The following is a 22,953-nucleotide window of genomic DNA, read 5'->3' on the forward strand; positions in this document are numbered from 1 at the left end:
GCTATTTCATTATCTTCTTGCCATTCTATAAACTCGTTCTCATTATTCTATTGATGTTACCTTCAGTATTATCTAGAAAACATATTTTAAAAATCTTCTTGTTACATCTCTGAGCTTCCCACAGAGAAAATATAACGTTCTCTATATCTTCCAGTTGTCATAAGGAGACAGTCAAAAATCACTTTAAAGCACAAAAGCTATCAGATAGAAATAATCATTTTAACTAATTAAAACACACTAAACAAAGCTATTGTATGATGACTAAAAACTGGAAAGAAAAATTAATATTCAATTGGTCTTATTATCTACTCCGTTCCTTTCCTCTTTATAAAATTGTTTCTACTATAAAGAATAGAAGGCTCTGCAAAATCCATTGGGTGGTAGTCAACTCCATTCCATAGATAAGTAATAACAAGGTTCTCCTGGTTTGAATGACTCAGTGACAAAATAATAATCAGTTCAATGGTGAAAACAGCATTGAATATCCAAAGATCTAAATGATGAGCAAAACCATACAGTTAAGTGAGTTGGATACAGGCTAGACTCTTCTGCTTTATTTTCAGAAACTTCTTTTATTTTAAGGTGAGAGGAGGGGAAATAGTAAGGCAGACTCCTACATGTGCCCCGACCAAGATCAACCTGGCAACCTCATCAGGGGCCAGTACTCAAATGCAGAGTTATTTTAGCACCTGATATGCTTGGACCAACCGAGTGCCCAGGGCCATGCTCAAACCAATCGAGCCACTATCTGTGGGAAGGGAAGAGGGTAAAAAGGGGGAAGAAACAGATGGTTGCTTCTCCTGTGTGCCCTGTCTGGAATCGAACCCAGGATGTTCATACACTGGGCCCATGCTCTATCCACTGAGCAACCAGCCAGGGCCAAAAATTTCTAATATTTTTTAAATTTTTATAGAATGAAGGATGTAAAAATTCAGATAGGGTTCAGCTCTAAAAGTTTCATTTAAATGAAGTGAATGGAAAGAACAAAAATGTTATTATATGTACTAAATATCAGCAAGTAAACTAAAAGGTTCTATTTTTCAGAGAGAAGCAAATTCAGTTAAAAGGGCAATACCACAGAGATCGCCTTCATCAGATCCATCAGGGCAATCCCTTCTTCCATTGCAGAGTTTCTCCGGTTGCAGGCAGACTGAAGTGTCATTAGCACAAGGGTACTTGGGTGGTCCACACAAGAAACTATCACAGTTATCTTCATCAGACTGATCTTCACAATCAATATCTCCATCACATACCCATGCTTTGTTGATGCATCTCCCTTAAGAGAGAAGAAACAGCACGCATTTGATTTTTATAATAAAATCACAGTAATGAGTGGTCATTACTATGCTCAGCCAGAGGCAGAATTCCTTGCCATTTGCAAGAAATCTATTTGCTGATAGTTTGACAGTTTATTTTCATATTTGAATAGTTCTTCTCCTAGTTGTTAAAGTGGCTCTTAGTGTTAAAGCCTTGATCTTTTATTTAGATTAAAGTCATTGGTTTACCTTATTTAAACAATTATGTAACTAAATAAGTTTAATTACAGAAGTTTCAAAAGCAAACTTTAAAAGTATACTTTTAGGCCCTGGCTGGTTGGCTCAGCTGGTTGGCTCAGCGGTAGAGCATCGGCCTGGCGTGCAGGGGACCGGGGTTTGATTCCCAGCCAGGGCACATAGGAGAAGCGCCCATTTGCTTCTCCACCCCGCCCCCCTCCTTCTTCTCTGTCTCTCTCTTCCCCTCCCACAGCCAAAGCTCCATTGGAGCAAAGATGGCCCGGGCGCTGGGGATGGTTCCTTGGCCTCTGCCCCAGGCGCTAGAATGGCTCTGGTCGCGGCAGAGCGACGCCCTGGAGGGGCAGAGCATCGCCCCCTGGTGGGCAGAGCATCGCCCCTGGTGGGCGTGCCAGGTGGATCCTGGTGGGGTGCATGCGGGAGTCTGTCTGACTGTCTCTACCTGTTTCCAGCTTCAGAAAAACACACACACAAAAAAAGTATATTTTTATATTGTCTTCTCAGAGCTCTAACTTTAGGTAAATGCTGTTAGTGTCCTTTGGAACCCTAAATTTAATACTTCTTTTTTGCTGGAGAAGTTCTTCTATTTACATTTACAACCTCAACATCTAATTTCTCATAACCAGACTTATGTACATTCCCTTTCAAAAAATAATTTAAAATGTTATTAAAAATCTTGGTAGCTAAGTTATATGTAGATTGGATTTATAGAAATGGGTATTTTTTTTACTGACTTTGAGAGAAAAAAACAAATGTTTACTATTTAGCTAGCATGTTTCAAGTAACAGTGTGAAATACATAGAAAGCAATGATAATTATTTATGTAAATCTTTTTTTCACTGCAAAATATTCTTCATTTTTTTATTTTTTGGAGTTTCCCTCTAATAAATCATTTTACTAGATTATGCAATGTTATTATGTGAATAAAAAAATTTACCTTAAAAGAAGTACTAGTTATTAATGATTATATATCAATATTTCATAAGATGAATGGAATTAAAAAAATGGAAACTATTAGAATGTACATGTCCAAGAGTCATCATGTATAAGCATCATCTTTAATCTTAAAAGCTACATAATTTTAAAATAAGATATTGGTGAAAAGATGTTTTATTTTCATAAATATATTAGTAATTGTCCATACTAGTCTAAGTAAAATAAGAAAAGAAATTCACCAATGAGAAGTTCCATAATTGACATAAGAATATTTGATAATATTCAACATTATTTATCAAAACTATTAAAATATGAATAATGGACACTTTATAAATAATAAATTTGATATAAATAAAAAAAATTATACTTTTACATTGATATAAATAAAATCAAAATTGTTTTGTATTATTCTGAAAATAGATTCTAATGCAATTATAACATCAAAAATATGATATATAATTAGAAAACAGTATCATTACATATAGTTAATATAATTATATAATTATAAAATCAACAAAAACTAAATAAGAACTATAAGAACTAAGAATTCTAAAAGCAGATCTTGCGGTCAGAGAAATGGTGCCTTGAGGAGTGTTCCCAATACCTCTCCCTGAAACTTTAACAAATTCAACAACTAGAGACAGAAAAACAATCTCAGGAGCATATGAAATATATATACATCAAACAAGGTATGATTGGGTGAAAAAGTGGCTGAATATATAATCCACTCTGAAGTAAATAAGATGGAGAATGGAGTATTCTGCTTTCCTTACTGACCTGAGCAAGGGCTGCTTTCACTTGGAACTGAGAGAAAGCGAGGGCTGGGGGTGCAGAAAAAGCTGGGCTAGGGTAGAGATGTTCAAGCGAAGGAGAGAGTGTGCTCACGGCTTAGCCCACAAGGAGCTAACACCAGCAACAGACACCAGCAGAGTTGTGTGAGCAGTTGCCTTGTTTACTCCTGGTATACTGGTTGGCATACATGGGCAGTGTGCAAGTGGATCCACCTAGTGCTTCAGGAATGGGTGCCCATGTTCCTGGATGTGGGGGCTGGGTCAGAGACTGTCAGTAGTGATCCTCTGTGTGGGCTGTGACCAGAGTTTCTGAATAATCCCGGCTTCCAAATAACAGCAAGTGGGAAATGCATGAAAGCCAGCTTCCCTACATCCAGACCTGTCTGGGCATGGCACCTCCACTAGCAATACAGGCTAACAAAACACACTCCTGGGGAAGAGAACTGTGGAAGTGGGGGGGGGGAAGGGCATGCAGGCAGCTTGCAGACAGCCTCTGAAGAGCAGACCTGCAGAGTGCTGAGGCATACTAGACATGCCCAGAGGCTCATAGAAAGACACCTGAAAGGCAATCGGCTCCCAGCCCTGCCTGATTACACTGGCGGCTCTAGCTGGAAAAGCCTTACCTAGACCCCTGTGTACAGTAGGGATAGAGGGGGGATTTGGCAGCTCTTAGAGCCTCTTGCTCTCCAGGCAGTGGCTGGGCAACTTCACAGCTGGGTCCCAGGCTGCTGGTTCAGAAAGGAGAGATTTGGGGAGAGGCTGCGGGAAAACAAACTCTCCCATTGTCGGAGAGCTTGCTAGCAAATGCTAACAAGCCCCGTCTACCAATGGAACCGAGACCTAGTTTATGTCATCACCATAGTGACACAACAGCAAATCTCTGCCTAAGAGTGCAACAGGGGCAGAACCTGGGGTACAGAGCCACCAGCCAAAAAGAGAAAGAAGAAAGTGAAAAGAAGAAGATAAGTTCTCAAAAATTAGGAAAAATCCACAGTCTTTATAACTTTTTCCATTTTTTTCTTGTATTTTTTATCTTTTTTTTTTACCTTCCACCTTGGTCATTTTATCCTCTTTCTGTTTTATTCTTTCTTTTTATTTTGAATGTTATTACCCATAGGTGTTATATTTTCCATTTTTTTCTTTTTCTATGAGTGTTATATTCCAAAAAACATAACTCAATTTTTTTTTTCTTTTTGTTTCTTCTTTTCTCTTTCATTTTTTCTCTCATTCTACTCTCACCAACAAACAAAATATTTTATTCTGGATTCAAATTTTTTCTTTGTGGCATTTTGTGTGCTTTTTACTTCACTCTTCACCTCTTTAGCCTTTCCCCCAACTCCGGCTCTCCATTCTATAGTTTTTGTGCCACTTAATACAATAGAATTTTTCTTATTCACTGTAATTTTTCTTTTTTCTCTTTTTTTTCTCTTACACTATTTATCTCATTCAACCATCATTTACAAACAAATTATTTTATTCTTTTTTTTAATTCATTTTAGAGAGGAGAGGGAGAGACAGAGAGAGAGGAGAGACAGAGAGAGAGAAGGGGGAGGAGCTGGAAGCATCAACTCCCATATGTGCCTTGACCAGGCAAGCCCAGGGTTTTGAACCAGTGACCTCAGCATTTCCAGGTCGATGCTTTATTCACTGCACCACCACAGGTCAGGCTTTATTTTATTCTTGATCCAAATTTTTTCCTTGTGGCATTTTGTTGGTTCCTGCCTTGTTTTTTGCCTCTTCATCACTCCCCCAAAACACAGGCCTTCTGTTCTACATATTTTTGTTCCACTTAGCAAAATAGAATTTTCAGTTTTACACTTCATTTTCTCAAAAAAAAAAATTTTATCAACTCTTATTAGTGTTATTAACAATACCACTCTCAAATGCCATTAAAGAAAAAAATAGAATATCATGGATACAAAAGATAATGATGTAGTTTAGATAGGTGAGAAAAAATCTATAGAAAAAAATTTCAATAGCTTAGAAACCTTGGAGTTAAATTACAGAGAATTTAAAATTGAAGTCCTAAAACTACTCAAGGATATATAAGAAAGCACAGAAAGGCAATTTAGAGAGCTCAAAAAACAATTCAATGAACAGAAAAGATACTTCACCAAGGAAATTGAAAGTAAGAAAACAAATCAACCAGAGATGAAAAACTCAATTCATGAGCTGAGAAATGAGGTAACAAGCTTAGCCAATAGAACAGGCCAGATAGAGGAAAGAATTAGTGACATAGAAGACAGGAAACTAGAGGTACTACAGAGAGAAGAGGTTAGAGACTCAGTAATTTTAAAAAAATGAGAAAGCCCTACAGGAATTGTCTGACTCCATCAGAAAAAGCAACATAAGAATAATGGGTATATCAGACGAAGAAGAAAGAGAAAATGGAATGGAGAACATATTCAAACAATCAATAGATGAGAACATCGCAAGCCTGTGGAAAGAACTACAGCCTCAAATTCAAGAAGCAAACAGAACACTGAGTTTTCTTAACCCTAACAAACGTACTCTAAGGCACATCATAATGAAATTGGCACAAACCAATGACTAAGAAAAAAATTCTCAAGGCAGCCAGGGAAAAGAAGAATACAACATATAAAGAAAGGCCTATTAGATTATCAACAGATATCTCAGCAGAAACTCTACAAGCTAGAAGAGAGTGGACCTCAATATTTAAAGTTCTGGAAGAGTGGAACTTCCAGCCAAGAATACTATACCCATAAAAGCTACCCTTTAAATATGAAGGAGAAATAAAAACATTCACAGATACAGAAAAGATGAGAAAATTTATTACCAGAAAACCCCCACTTCAGGAAATACTAAAGGGGGTTTTCCAACCAGAAACACAGAACAAAACAAAACTAAACTAAAGTAAAAGCTCCATCAAGATCACAATAAAAACAAGATTAATCTGTGATAAGAAACAAAAAAGGGGAGAGGACAAAGATTAACAGTAGCAAAAAAGGATAGAGTGAAGAAGCACTCACAAGATAATGTACTACAATGAACATGATATTTATGCTTTTCATTACTTAATGGTAACCACCCCTGAAAAAACCAACACAGAAGTATATGGCTTGAAAAAAGAAGTAACAGAGAAAAGAAGTATGGATTATAACCAAACAAAAACAAATGATAGAAAAATAAAAGAGAAGAACCAAAAGAGATACAAAACTATCAGAAAGCAATATATAAAATGGTAAATGGAAACCCTTGAATGTCAATCATTACATTAAACATAAATGGATTGAACTCACTAATAAAAAGACACAGAGTAGCAGAATGGATTAAAAAAGAAAATGCAACTGTATGCTGCCTACAAGAAACACATCTAAGCTACAAAAATAAAAACAAATTCAAAGTGAAAGGTTGGAAAACATTATTTCAAGCAAATAACATCCAAAAAATAAAGGCAGGTGTAGCAATACTCATATCTAACAATGCTGACTAGAGACATCAAAGGTAATCAGAGACAAAAATGGTCATTTCATAATGATAAAGGGGACATTAAATCAAGAAGACATAACACTTCTTAATATAGATATATGCACCAAACCAAGGCGCACCAAATATATATATAAGACAGCTATTGACTGACCTAAAAACAAAAACTGACAAAAATACAATTATATTTGAAGAACTCAGTACACCACTGATGGCTCTAGACCATTCATTCAAACAGAAAATCAATAAAGAATAATTGGCCTTGCCTGGCCAGGTGGTGGCGCAGTGGATAGAGCATCGGACTGGGATGCGGAAGGACCCAGGTTCGAGACCCCGAGGTTGCCAGCTTGAGCATGGGCTCATCTGGTGTAAGCAAAAAGCTCACCAGCTTGGACCGAAGGTCACTGACTCGAGCAAGGGGTTACTCGGTCTGCTGAAGGACCACGGTCAAGGCACATATGAGAAAGCAATCAATGAACAACTAAGGTGTTGCAACGAAAAACTGACGATTGATGCTTCTCATCTCTTTCCATTCCTGTCTGTCTGTTCCTGTCTATCCCTCTCTCTGACTCTTGCTCTGTCTCTGAAATAAATAAATAAAAATTAAAAAAAAGAATAATTGGCCTTAAATGAAACACTAGAACAATTGGATATGATAGACATCTATTAGACATTTCATCCCAAAGTGCCAGAGTATACATTTTTTTCTAGTGTACATAAAACATTCTCAAGAATTGACCATATATTGGGCCACAAAAATAACATCAACAAATTCAGAATGATTGAAATTATACCAAGCATATTTTCTGATCATAAAGACTTGAAACTAGAATTCAACTTCAAAAAAAGAGGTAAACAAACCCACAAAAATGAGTGGGTAAAAGAAGAAATAAGAGCAGAGATAAAAAGATTCATACAGGCAAATGAAAATGACAATAAAACATATCAGAATCTCTGGGCTGCAGCAAAAGCAATAATAAGAGGGAAGTTCATATCTCTACAGGCCTATATGAACAAACAAGAGAGAGCCCAAGTAAACTACTTAACTTCACATCTTAAGAAACTTTAAAAAGAAGAACAAATACAACCTAAAACCAGCAGAAAAAGGAAATAATAAAAATCAGAGCAGATAAACAAAATAGAGAACAGAAAAACTATAGAATAAATTAATAAAATAAGGAGCTGGTTCTTTGAAAAGATCAACAAAATTGACAAACCCTTGGCAAGACTCACCAAGAAAAAAAAGAGAAAAGACTCATATAAACAAAATCAAAAATGAAAGAGGAGAAATCACCACAGATATCATAGATATACAAAGAATTATTATAGAATACCATGAAAAACTATATGCCACCAAATTTAACAATCTAGAAGAAATGGATAAATTCCTAGAACAATACAATCTTCCTAGACTGAGTCATGAAAAAGCAGAAAGCCTAAACAGACCAATAAGCAGGGAGGAAATAGAAACAACTATTAAAAACCTCCCCAAAAATAAAAGTCCAGGGCCAGATGGATATACTAGTGAATTCTATCAAACATTCAAAGAAGACTTGGTTCCTATTCTACTCAAAGTCTTCCAACAAATTGAAGAAGGAGCAATACTTTCAAACACATTTTATGAGGCCAACATGACCCTCATTCCAAAACCTGGCAAGGACAACACAAATAAAGAAAACTACAGACCAATATCTCTAATAAATACAGATGCTAAAATACTAAACAAAATACTAGCAAACTGAATACAACAAAACATTAAAAAAAATAATTTATCATGATCAAGTGGGATTTATCCCAGAATCACAAAGATGGTTCAACATATGTAAAACAGTTAATGTAATACACCATATTCACAAAACAAAGAACAAAAACCATATGATCTTATCAATAGTTGCAGAAAAGGCATTCGATAAAATACAATATCATTGTATGTTTAAAACACTTAAAAAATGAGCATAGAAGGAAAATATCTCAACATAATATCAACATCTATGATAAACCTAACATCATATTAAATGGCATAAAACTGAGGACTTTTCCCCTAAAATCAGGAACAAGATAAGGTTGTCCACTCTCTCTACTTTTATTCAACATAGTGCTGGAAGTTCTAGCCAAAACAATCATACAAGAGAAAGAAATAAAAGGCATTCATATTCGGAAAGAAGAAGTAAAGGTTTCACTTTTTGCAGATGATATGATCCTGTATATCAAAAACCCCAAAGTCTCCAGAAAAAAAACAACTACAAACAATAAACCAATACAGTGAGGTCGGAGGATACAAAATTAATATACAAAAGTACATTGCCTTTCTATATACCAACAATAAAACATTAAAAAACGAGCTCAACAAAACAATCCACTTGATGGTTGTGATAAAAAAGATAAAATACCTAGGAAAAAACATAACAAAGAATGTAAAGGACCTATATAATAAAAACTACAAAGCATTGTTAAGCGAGATCAAAAGATATAATGAAATGGAAAAATATTCCTTGTTCTTGGATAGGAAGAATAAATATAGTCAAAATTACTATATTACCCAAAGCGATATACAAATTTAATGCAATACCAATCAAAATTCAAATGTCATTTTTTAAATAAATAGAACAAAGAATTATCTGGTTTATATGGAACTATAAAAAACCCCGAATAGCCAGAGCAATCCTGAGGAATAAGAATGAAGTTGAGGGCATTATAATAACTGTCTTCAAATTATATTATAGAGCCACGATAATCAAAACAGTATGGTATTGGCAGAAAAATAGACACCCAGACCAATGGAACAGAATAGAAAGCCCAAAATAAAACCACATGTATATGGTCAAATAATTTTTTATAAAGGTGCCAACAACACACAATGGAGAAAAGAAAGCCTCTTCAACAACGGTGCTGGGAAAACTGGAAAACCACATTTAAAAGAATGAAATTCGAGGACAGTTTGTCCCCTTGTACTAAAATTAATTCAAAATGGATCAAAGAACTAAATATAAGACCTGAAACAATAAATTACATAAAACAAAACACAGGTCCTAAACTCATAGACCTTGGTTACAAAGAGCACTTTATGAATTTGACTCCAAATGCAAGGGAAGTGAAGGCAAAGATAAATGAACGGGACTACATCAGACTAAGAAGCTTTTGCACAGCAAAAGAAACTGACAACAAAACAAACAGACAGCCAACTGAATGGGAGATATTTTCAAGAACAGCTCAGATAAGGGCCTAATATGCAAAATATACAAAGAACTCATAAAACTCAACAACAAACAAATAAACAATCCAATAAAAAAATGAGAAGAGAACATGAACAGACACTTCTTCCAGGAAGAAATACAAATGGCCAACAGATATATGAAAAGATGTTCATCTTCATTAGTTTTTAGAGAAATGCAAATCAAAACTACAATGCACCTCACACCTGTTATATTAAAATTATTAACAAGACAGGTAATAACAAGTATTGGAGAGGCTGCGGAGAAAAAGGAATCCTCATCCACTGTTGGTGAGAATGTAAAGTAGTACAATCATTATGGAACAGAGTATGGTGGTTTCTCAAAAAATGAAAAATAGGACTACCATATGACCCAGCAATCGCTCTACTGGGAATATACCCCCATAACTCAAAAACACTGGTACGTAAAGACAGATGCAGCTCCATGTTCATTGCAGCATTGTTCACAGTGGCCAAGACATGGAAACAACCAAAAAGCCCTTCAAAGAAGATTGGATAAAAAAGAAGTGGTACTTATATACTATGGAATACTACTCAGCCATAAGAAATGATGACATCAGGTCATTTACAACAACATGGATGGATCTTGATAACATTATATTGAGTGAAATAAGTAAATCAGAAAAAAGTAAGAACTATGTGATTCCATACATAGTTGGAACATAAAAATAAGACTCAGGGACATAGAAAAAAGTGTGTTGGTTACCAGGGGTGAGGAGGGAAGGGAGGGGATGTAAGGAGAGGAGGGACACAAAGAAAACCAGATAGAAGGTGACGGAAGACTATATGACTTTGGGTGATGTGTATTCAACATAATCAAATGTCAAAATAACCTGGAAATGTTTTCTCTGAACCTATGTCCTTTGATTGATTAAAGTCACCCCATTAAAATTAATTTTAAAAAAGAATTCCAAAAACAGCTAGTTAAAATTAAAGAAAATGAAAACTTCAAATTAAGAAACTAAACTGAAATTATTAAGTAGAAAAATGCAAAGATTGATGAATTAGAAACTGCATATGCCAAATATTTAGAACTATTTTATTTTATTTTTTCCTTTTTCTTTTCTTTTTTTTATTAATTTTACTAGGGTGACATCAATAAATCAGGGTTCATATGTTCAAAGAAAAGGTTATCTTGTCAATCAATTATGTAGAACTATTTTAAATAAGCAGTTGTTACAATATTTTATAACAGATTATCAATAAACATATCAATAACTAAACAGCATAGAAACATCAGAAATAGACTCATTTATGTAAGTGGCTTTAATATACCAAAAATTATAATTCAAAATAGAAGGAAAAAATAATTACAGAATTAATGATGTTAGAACCACTAATTAGATATCTGGAAAATAAAAGTAAAACTTCACTTGATTACCAAAGTAAGTTCTAGACAGATTAAAGAAGTAATTAATGATGATAAACACAAAAATATTTGAGAATGAAATATTAAAACAAAACTTAATATTGTAATTACAAAATACCATAAAAGAGAAATTGCTAAACTTGATGTTATTAACATTTTGACTCCACATTGCAGTGACAATGGTGTAAGCCACCACCCCAATGTCAAAAGGGCTGAAAACCAGGATAATCTTTCCATGGGCATTGTTATAAAATTTAGCAAAAAACCCAAAAATACATGAACTCTTAAATATTGTAGAGTTCTAATTTTAGAATTTTTTCATTAATAAATTTGCTCAAATTGATAGAGATGCATAGATAAGGTATGTGCTGCTGTTTTGTATATATTAGTAAAAGACTAGAAACAACTTCAATTAGAATTTGTAAGTGTCGTGACATTGATTACAATGTATCCAAACATTGAAATTATATGCTTGAGTGAAAAAGCATAAGATAATCCTGCATAAGATAATATAATACAATCTCCAAAACATCTCAATAAGAAAAGCCATAAAACTTAGTGTGTGGTAGGCTTTTTTACATGTTAGAAGATATGTTTACTTAATAGTTTTATGACTATATTTTCATATAGATATCAATATAAATACAGGGATAGACTTCCAGATATATAAATTCTTTCTGGAGGGTTACACAGAAAATAATTTAAAAATGGTTATCTCTAGTTAGGAAGACTTGAAGTACAGTGGTACCTTGAGATACAAATTTAATTTATTCTGTAACCGAGCTCGTAAGTCAGTCAACTCGTATATCAAACTACTGATACTGTGCATCAACGTGCCAACTAGCGGCAGCTTCTCGAATCACAACTCGTATCTCAGAATTTTGCTCAGAACAAAAATACGGACCAAGTCGCAGCTCGTATCTTAAAAAATTTGTATGTTGGTCTGTTTATATCTCAAGGTACCAATGTACTGGAAACTGGTGTAAGACAGAGAGGGATTTTCATTGAATCCTTTAGTCAGTGACAGAATTTAGACGATTCACATTGTTTCAGAAGAACTGAAACTTAATTTTTTGTTGAGTTCGGTAAACCCATTTTTAATATGGCACTTGTTGTAATCAGGGTTCTCTCTAAGGTGGACACCTGGGCAGCCGCCCAATGTGGAAATCACAAATTTACATTCCGTACTCTTACAACATTCTACTGTGTGACAGCATATTCTAAGCACCCATAGAAAAGTTCATTCCATGCATAGGTGAAAAAAATTGTAAGTGAGGATGTCAATCAAGAAGCAATATAGAAATATTTTAAATAACAGTTTTATTGTTTTTTGTCAGGTATTATATAATATCTTTATTAATATTTTAAATCTCTTTTATACCTCATTTATTATTCTTATTTAAGTATTAACTGAATGAATTAATAAACTAAATTTTGATATGTCTTTCTTTTACATTTCAAACGGTCATTAGGGTGGAGAACTGGAGGTTAAGTTATTTGAATCTCACCATTGCCCTTAGTGATATATTCTTTTCCTTCCATCATATTTGGACATAATTTTCCTCCAAAAGTACCAGTTTGTTTTTTTAAATGATGAAGATAAAATGTATGGGCCCTGGTTGGTTAGCTCAGTGGTAGAGTGTTGGCCAAGTGTGTGGAAGGCCCAGGTTCGATTCCCAGCTAGGGCACACAGAAGAAGTGCCCAACTGCTTCTCCAACTTTCCCCTCTCCTTTGTCTCTATCTCTCTCTTCCCTTTCCACAACCAAGGCTCCTCTGGAGCAGTGTTGGGCCAGGCACTGAGGATGGCTCCATGGCCTCCACCTCAGGCACTGGAATGGCTTCTGTTGCACAGGAGCAACAGCCCCAGATGGGCAGAGCATTGCCCACTATCTGGCTTGCCAGGTGGATCCCAGTCGCGTGGATGTGGGAAAGTCTGTCTCTCTGCCTTGCTACTTCTCACTTCAGAAAAATACAAGCACACACACACACACACACACACACACACAAAGATAAAATGTATGCATGTGTGCCATAAGGTCTGATAGTTTCTACAGATACATTACAAAAATTCAATATTGAGGCTACTCTGTACTTTACACTTTCTTAGAGACTTTAAGAACTATGAGAAATGAGCGCCATTCTGACTGGTATGAGGTGATATCTCATTGTGGTTTTAATTTTCATTTTTCTAAAGATTAGTGATGTTGAACATTTTTCCATCTGCTTATTGGCCATTGTATATCCTGTTTGGAGAAGTGTCTATTCATTTCTTTGGCCCATTTTTGATTGGATTGTTTATCTTCTTGGTGTTGAGTTTTACAAGTTTTTATAAATTTAGGTTATTAACCCCTTATTAGACATATTGTCAAATATGTTCTCCCATTGTGTGGTTTGTCTTTTTATTTTGTTCATATTGTCTTTAACTGTGCAAAAGCTTTTTAGTTTGATATAGTCCCATTTGTTCATCCTGCCCTTTATTTCACTTGCCCATGGAGTTAAATCAGCAAATATATTGCTGTGAGAGATGTTGGAGAGCTTACTGCCTATGTTTTCTTCTAAGATGATCATTATTTCACGACTTACATTTAAGTCTTTTATCCATTTTGAGTTTATTTTTGTGAATGGTTTAAGATAGTAATACACATAATAAATTCTGGTGAGGATGTGGAGAAAAGGGAACCCTCCTGCATTGCTGGTGGGAATGCAGACTGGTACAGCCTCTGTGGAAAACAGTATGGAGATTCCTCAAAAAATTAAAAAAAGAACTGCCTTTTGACCCAGCCATCCCACTTTTAAGAATATATCCCAAGAACATCACATCACTATCACTGATTCAAAAGAAGAAATGCACCCCCATGTTTATGAAGCATTGTTTACAATATCCAAGATCTGGAAACCTCCCATATGTCCATCAGTAGACCCATGAATTAAAAAGCCATGGTAATATACATAATGAAATACTATGGGGCCATGAAAAAGAAGGAAATCTTGTCTTTTGCAACAACATAGATGGACCTGGAAACTCTTATGTCAAGTGAAATAAGCCAGGCAGAGAAAGAGAAACATCACATGACCTCCCTCATTTGAGGAATCCAATGAAAAATGTGATTTGAGAAATGGAATATAGACAGAGATGGGATCAAAGGAACCAGAGGGAAAGAAGACAGAGAGAAAGGGGATGACAGTATGAGATAATCCTGGAGGGAAGGGGTTAGGGCATTACTTGAGGGGGCAAGGGAAATGTTGAGGGGAACATGGGGGAAGAGTGATTTTGTGGGGTACTATAATCTATGTAAAGACAATAAATTAAAATTAATAAAAAAAATGATGAGAAAGCCATAACATCCAGTCTCTGTCATCAAGGAGTTTATAATTTAGTTGGCAAGAGAAGATCAACGCATAATATATAATTATAGTCTAAAAATATGACACTCTGTAATTAGGTATTAAATTATATGGGATCACCCACAAGTATAATAGAATGTAAGATAAGATAAAAATAGTGTATTTTCATTTTTAGTTTGATAAATCAAGAAACAACTTCCTTTTCTCCCCCATCACTAATCTATCATGACATTCTTAACCACTGACTTCAAAATGTCCTTAGAATTGTTTCAAGAACCTCATCCATAAACCAGTATCAGTCTTTTAGAGTTGGAATAGCATAACACCCATTTACTGTGCCTGACATAAATGCTGCCTGGAAAAAGTAAAAAAAAAGAAAAAATATCTAATCAAATGATTAATAACTTTGATGCAGATTATGCTACTCACAATAGGAATAAATATGAATACATAGTTTAGATTAAATTTACAAGTATAAATAACTCTCTTCTCCCAATGATTTTTCAGGATATGTTTGAAGCTTAGTTGCTTTTATCTTTTTTGTTTTGTTAATTGGTTTTAATACTTATAAAATTGTAGATAATAAGGTAAACCAGGTATAAGTTTAATTACATTTCTAATTCAAGACCATTAATTGGGTAAAATCCCAAATTAAATTACCTTAATAAATATGGTTTTAAAATGATGAATTTAGAGAGGAGTCCAAGACATCAGTGGAGTAGGAAGATGCACAGACTGCCATCTCCCACAACCAAACTGGATTACAAATTAATTTAGGAACAATCATCATGAAAAACAAACTTTGGATTAAAAGAACAGGAGTCAAAAACCAAGGAGCAAAGAAGAATTCACACTGATCCTCGTAGGAAGTGTGGGGGCATGGTTGGGGCTCCCCTGCCTCCAGGAGCAAGGGGAGGCTGAGGCTGAGGGTTCATAAGGGCTCTCATTACAAGAAGACTCTGAGAGGCAGGGGTCCTTGGTCTCAGAACCAGAGGTCCAGCCTAGAAACTCAGGGATTGGATGAAATAGCCGGACAGAATTGAATGGGGAGAAGAGTGAAATTTCTGTATGTGGAAAGTGGCTGGGGTGCCTTGAAGGGACAGAGCAGAAAAATATCACTCACAGCCACTTGCCTGGGGCTCCAGGGGCAAGGAGGGCTGAAAGAACTGACTGGTCTTGCATGAGGAAAATGGGGGTGCGAGACAAACTATGATGGGGAGAGAAGTGCCTGGGCTGAACTGAGTTAAGCTGACTCATTCTCCAGTGTGGAGGTGGCCATAATTGTGGGAGGGGTTGATTCCTCTACCCAACACAGGCCTAAAGTGGGTCCAGGTGTCCCACCTCTAAAAAGCTCTCCAGCTCAAATCAGCATGAAAGACACTGCAAAAAAAAAAGTAAGGGGGAGGGGTAGTGACTCAGGTTTCCAGGTAGACCTGAGCTACACCTCCCCCTTTATACTGACAATGCGCCCAGCCCCTGGAGAGTAACTGGCAGAACACACCTTCAGATTTTCAGAGATCACCCACCAACTGTCCTGGATACAGTTTCAACTAAGCCCCCTGCTGAGATCAGCAAACAAGCTCCCAGCTTTGTTAAGCAAACAGACAGCAGGCAAATTAAGACTTTAAAGTGGCTCTACTAGTTAAGGAGAACACAACTCAAAAAAGCCTGCAAATTACGCACACAAATAATGAGAAGACAGAGGAATGAAAGCCATATGAATCAACAAGAAATGTCTCCAGAAAAAGACCTGGACACTGAAATCATAGTAAAAAGAACCAGACAGAAATGAAAAACACAACATCAGAAATGAAGACTACACTAGAAAAAATTAAAAGCAGGCTGGATGAAGCAGAGGAATGAATCAGCAATTTAAAGAACAAGATAAACGGAAGCATAAAAGCAGAACATCAAAAAGAAAAAGGGATCAAAAAGTCTGAGGAAACTCTAAGAGAGCTCTGTGACAACATGAAGAGAAACAATATCCACAGAATAGGGGTTCCTGAGGAGAAGAGAAAGTGCAAGGGATAGAGAGCTTGATTGAAGAAATCATAGCCAAAAATTTCCAAAAACTGATGCAGGAAAGAGTCACACAGGTTCACCTGATTAGGAGGTTCCACAGTGGATAAAGTGTAGGACTGGGATGTGGAGGACCCAGGTTCGAGACCCCGAGGTCACCAGCTTAAGCGTGTGCTCATCTGGTTTGAGCAAGGCTCACCAACTTGAGACCAAGGTCGCTGGCTTGATCAAGGGGTCGCTTGGTCTGCTGTAGCCCTCTGGTCAAGGCACATATGAGTAATCAATCAATGAACAACTAAGGAGCTGCAACAAAGAATTAATGTTTCTCATCTCTCTACCTTCCTGTCTGTCTGTCCCTATCTGTCCCTCTTTCTGACTCTCTTTCTCTCTCACCAAAAAAAAAAAAAAAAAGACAGTTTCAAGAAGCACAGAGATCTCCATTAAAATAATAACATGCCTGATCAGGTGGTGGTGAAGTGGATAGAGCGTCAGACTGGGATGCAAAAGGACCCAGGTTCAAGACCCTGAGGTCACCAGCTTGAGTGCGGGTTCATCTGGTTTGAGGAAAGCTCACCAGCTTAGACCCAAGGTCACTGGTTCGAGCAAGGGGTTACTCGTTCTGCTGAAGGTCTGTGGTCAAGGCACATACGTGAAAGCAATCAATGAACAACTAAGGTGTCGCAAGAAAAAACCGATGATTGGTGCTTCTTATCTCTCTCCATTCCTGTCTGTCTGTCCCTATCTATCCCTATCTCTGACTCTCTGTCTCTGTAAAAAAAAAAAGAAAATAACCCAAAGGGACCCACACCAAGACATAACATAATTAAAATACCAAAGCTAAAAGATAAAGAAAGAATACTAAGGGCTGCAAGAGAAAAACAATCAGTCACCTACAAAGGAACCCCCATAAGGATGACATCTGACTTTTCAACAGAAACACTTGAGGCCAGAAGGGAATGGCAAGAAATATTCAAAGTAATGCAGAACAAGAACCTACAACCAAGAGTTCTTTTCCCAGCTAGGCTATTGTTTAAAGTTGAAGGAAAGAACATCTCGTGGAGACTGAAAGTGCGGATATGGCACTGCTGAGTGCAGGAAGCCATGCCGGTTACTTTGGTCAGTGTCTGTGAGGACAGCAGTGTCTGACCTGCTTGGGCTAGGGGAATTGCACAGATGTGGAACAATGTTTGTTATTCTGTGGCTCTTCAAAGAGCAAATCGCATTTGTTTACATCCAAAGCTATCCAGAATCTGACCACGTGCGTCACCACCTCCACTGTTGCCAGCATCGACCAAGCCACCCAACATTCTCTCTCTCCTCTGGATTTTGCACTGGCTTCCTCCCAGGTCTCCTGCTTCTGCTCCTTCTCATAGACCCTACAGGATGAGGAGAGACAATATGGCCACAGAATATGCGAATATTCAACTCTCACTTCCCAGAACCAAGGTGGATTACAACTTAATTTTGAGATCACTCATCTTAAAAGACCAACTTTGGAATAAACTAAGAGGATTCTACAGCCCAGGACCACCAAAGAACCCACACTGAGACTGGTAGTAAAGGCAGAGATGCAGAAAGGGCTTTCCCACTCCCAGGAGTGAGTGGCAGCTGGGAGGGACTTTCGCGATGGGGAGGGTTGCCCAGAGAGTTGTGGGTCCTCATCCCCAAACCTGGAATCCAAGCCTAGAGACCTGGAGCTTAGAAAGGGCTTATGGACAATATTTGGCTGAGAAAAGAGCCTACATACTTTTTGAGAGGAGGCAGAACTCTTGGACCCAGACTCCGTATTAAAGGGACTGCATGGAGAACCTCATTCACAGCTATTTTCCTGGAGCTCCAGGAGTGAGGAGTGCTGGGAGGATTGGAGTTGCCAGGGAAGAGAGTTGTCTTGGAGGCACAGAGGGAGACACTTTGAGGGATGGACACCTTAATTCCTGGGCTGAGTCACTCCCCAAATCTAAAGTGAACATTTTTCCTGAGAACAGCATCACCAGCAAAGGGAAGAAATTACCTCATCCATTGGAGGCTTACCTGCCACAGTTAGAACAAAGAGGCATTTAGAAGCAGGCAGCATATTAGGGATACAAATAGGGAGTGCAGAGGTCTAAGCTGCACCACCCCTGTGATGCTGAGTGCTCGCCGGGGGCCGGATGCTGCGAGTGCAGGTGCAGAAGCTAGGGCATGGCTGTGGAGCCCAGGGTGGTACAAGCAAGTGTGCTCAGGCTGGCCTGTGGAGCTGGGAACCACAGCAGCCACTGAAGAGGTCTGGTTCACACACAGTCCTGCTTGCGGAGTGGGTCCATCCTTAGTGAGGGCGAAAGCCCAAGCAACAGTAGAGGGGGTCTGCACAGGCACATGAGAACCTGTCAGCAAGGGTGGAAGTTACAGCAGCCACGGCAAAGTTCTGAGCCAGCACGAATACTTGCCTGTGGTGCTGACAAACCCTCGGCAGCAGTGGAGGCCAAGGTAGCCTCTGAAGCAGTCTAAGCATGCAGGCTCAGGCCCACCTGCAGGGGAAGAAACTGCAGTGGATGCTGTGGAGGCCCAAGCCTGTGCACAAAATTGCCTGCAACGCACGCCGGCCCTCAACGGCAGTGGAGGTTTGGGTGGCCATGGAAGCAGTCCAAACAGGCTCAGGCTGGTGAACCCGAGATTTCCAGGGGCAGCTGAGGCTGCAGTGGCAGTGGAGGTGGGCTGGCACCTGCAGCACCTAAGCCCAAACACCCCAGGCAACAACAGTGGCAGGGGCCCGGTGGACAGACCACTGAACAGGAGCACAGGGGCCACACCTACTGGACTCCTGTAACTACATTCTACTGAGTGTTGAAAAAAGAAGAAAAATATAAAATAAATGAAATAAAATAAAAATTCCAGATAGAATGACACCTGAGGCTAAAGAGCAGGCCACATCCAATACTGTACCTAATCACTGAATTACAGTACTGAGCCCAACAAGTAGCCAGCAATAAAAGGTAACAGAAAGTGGATCTCAGGGGAACTTGAACTTTTAAAAATACTTCCCCCAGGACAAGAGTAGATAAACACTCGCCTAGGAGTACAGCTAATATTTACAATGGCACCTTGGCCCAGCAGAGGCAGCCACAAACTCCGGATCACCTGTAGCTCCAGGTGATCTGCACCAGGCCCTGGAGAGGGAGATCCAGAGCAGGCATATTCAGTGGCCAGATACGTAAAACACCAGTTCAGGACCTTACAACCCTTGTTAGAGTGGAAGCATAAGGAAGACCTCCTCACACCTGACCCAGCTAAGACATAAAAAATGCTGACACAAACAGCAAAAAGAATAGTGATAGCAGATAAGTAGCCCATGGCGATTTACAAAAAACAGCTGATGCCAACCCAAGAAGACCTAGAAATAATACAACTGAATATTGGAGGCAGACAATACAAACCCTAGACAAAGCTAGCTTCGCAAACAACACACCCAAATGATGAGTGTATACAAAGACAAAATGGAAAGACAGAGAAATGCAATCCAAATGAATCAACAAGAGAAATCCCCAGAAAAAAACTGAGTGAGATGGAAATAACCAATGCCGCTGTCCTACTGCCCATGCAGAGCCCGGACTCGGTGCCGCTGTCCTACTGACCGTGCAGAGCCTGGACTCGGCGTCACTGTACTACTCGGGAACCAGTAGTTTGGTTATTTACAATGATAATTATTAGAATGATGAAAGATCTTAGAGCAACAATGGATGGACATAATGAACACCTAAATAAAGAGATAACAAGCACCAAAAAGGACATTGAAATAATAAAGATGAACCAGTCAGAAATGACAAATACAATATCAGAAAATGAAGAATACACTAGAAGCAATTAAAAGCAGGCTGGATGATGCAGAGGATCGAATCAGTAATTTAGAAGACAATATAAATAAAGCATAGAAGCAGAGCAGCAAAAAGAAAAGAGGCTCAAAAAGTCTGAGGAAACTCTAAGATAGCTCTGTAACAACCTAAAGAGAAATAACATCTGCATAATAGAAGTTCCTGAAGAAGAAGAGAAAGAACAAGGGATAGAGAACCTGTTTGAAAAAATCATAGCTGAAAACTTCCCTAAATTGATGCAGGGAAAAGTCACACAAGTTCAAGATGCACAGATTCTTCCATTAAAGAGAAACTCAAAGAAACCTATACAAAGACACATCATAATTAAAATAAAAAAGGCAAGAGATAAAGAAAAAATATAAAGAGCTGCAAGAGAAAAAAAGTTAATCACCTACAAATGAGCCCCCAAGAGGATGACATCCGACTTCTCAACAGAAATACTTGAGGACAGAAGGGAATGGCAAGAAATATTCAAAGTAATGCAGAACAAGAGCCTAAAACCAAGATTTCTTTATCCAGCAAGTCTATCATTTAAAATTGAAGGAGAACTAAAAAGCTTCCCAGACCAAAAAGAAAAAAAAAAACCTCAAGGAATTCATTAAAACCAAACCAATGCTGCAAGAAATGTTAATGGGCCTGTTGTAAACAGAACAAATAGGGAAAATAATATAGTAAAAGAGAAATGTAACTTTAAAAAATAAAATGGCAATAAACAACTACATATCAATAATAACTTTAAATGTAAATGGATTAAATGATCCAATCAAAAGACATTGGGTAGCTGCATGGATAAGAAAACAAGACCTATACATATGCTGTCTACAAGAGACACCTCAAAACAAAAGATACACATAGACTGAAAGTAAAAGGTTGGAAAAAAATTATTTCATGCAAATAGAAATGAATAAAAAGCTGGGGTAGCAGTACTTATATCTGACAAAATAGACCTTAAGACAAAGGCAGTTAAGTAAGCAGTTAAGAAGGTCACTACAAAATGATAAAGAGAGCAATCCAAAAGGAAGATATAACCATTATAAATATCTATGCACCTAATATAGGAGCACTAAAATATATAAAGCAGACTTTAATGGACATGAAGGGCAAGATCAACAGCAATACCATAATTGTAGGTGATTTCAATACCAACTAACATCACTAGATAGATCCTAAAAAAGAAAATTAACAAAGAAACAGCAGACTTAAATGACACACTAGAACAACTGGATTTGATAGATAGCATCAAAACCTTTTATCCTAAACTAGCAGAATATACATTATCTTCAAGTGCTCATGGTACATTCTCTAGGATAGACCACATGTTAGGGCACAAAAAGGATCTCCACAAATTTAAGAAGATTGAAATCATATCAAGCATCTTCTCTGATCACAATGGCATGAAACTAGAAATAAACTACAATAGAAAAACTGAAAAACACTCAAACACTTGGAAACTAAACAGCATATTATTAAATAACAAATGGGTCAACAATGAGATCAAGAAAGAAATAAAAAATATTCTTGAAACAAATGAAAATGAGCACACAACAACTCAAAATTTATGGGACACAGCAAAAGCAGTCCTGAAAGGGAAGTTCATAGCATTACAGGCATACTTTAAGAAGCTAGAAAAAGTTCAAATAAAAACAACCCTGCAATTAAAAGAACTAGAAAAAGAACAGCAAGTAAAGCCCAAAGCAAGTAGAAGGAAGGAAATAATAAAGATCAGAGTGGAAATAAATGACATAGAGGCTAAAAAACAAAATAGAGCAGGGGTCGGGAATCTTTTTGGCTGAGAGAGCCATGAATGCCACATATTTTAAAATGTAATTCCATGACAGCCATACAATGACCTGTGTACGTTACAAATTATCCAATAAAAACTTGGTGTTGTCCCGGAGGACATCTGTGATTGGCTCCAGCTACCCGTAACCATGAACATGAGCGGTAGAAAATGAATGGATTGTAATACACGAGAATGTTTTATATTTATAACTTTATTATTATTATTATTTTATTAAATATTTGTCTGCGAACTTGATGCAGCCATCAAAAGAGCCACATCTGGCTCGCAAGCCATAGGTTCCCGACCCCTGAAGTAGAGGATTAATAAAACCAAGAGCTGATTCTTTGAAAAGGTAAACAAGATTGATGAACTTTTAACCAGACCCACCAAGTTAAAAGAGAAGTGTCAGATAAATAAAATTAGAAATGAGAGTGAAGAAGTAACAACTGCCACAGCAGAAATAAAAAGGATTGTTAGAAAATATTGTGAAGAACCATATGCCAAAAAAGTTAGACAATGTAGGTGAAATGGACAAATTCCTTGAAACATATAATCTTACTTTCTTTTTTTTTTAACATATAATCTTTTAAAAGTCAATCTGGAAGAATCAGAAAAACTTAACAGACTTGATTACAATAAATGAGATTTAAAGAGTTATCAAAAAACTCCCA

At 37.3% G+C, this 22,953-nt stretch overlaps 1 protein-coding gene across 1 annotated transcript in view; it reads right to left on the reverse strand.

Moving 5' to 3' along the window:
- LRP1B (LDL receptor related protein 1B) overlaps positions 1–22,953 on the reverse strand; it is a 2,108,848-nt gene that overhangs the window by 743,128 nt on the left and 1,342,767 nt on the right. The window contains exon 22 of the mRNA XM_066345498.1: positions 1,076–1,276. Coding sequence (XP_066201595.1) covers positions 1,076–1,276 — 201 coding nt within the window. The remainder of the gene's footprint in view (positions 1–1,075; positions 1,277–22,953) is intronic.

This window comes from Saccopteryx leptura, chromosome 7, assembly GCF_036850995.1.
Source record: "Saccopteryx leptura isolate mSacLep1 chromosome 7, mSacLep1_pri_phased_curated, whole genome shotgun sequence".
Lineage (NCBI taxonomy): Eukaryota > Metazoa > Chordata > Mammalia > Chiroptera > Emballonuridae > Saccopteryx > Saccopteryx leptura.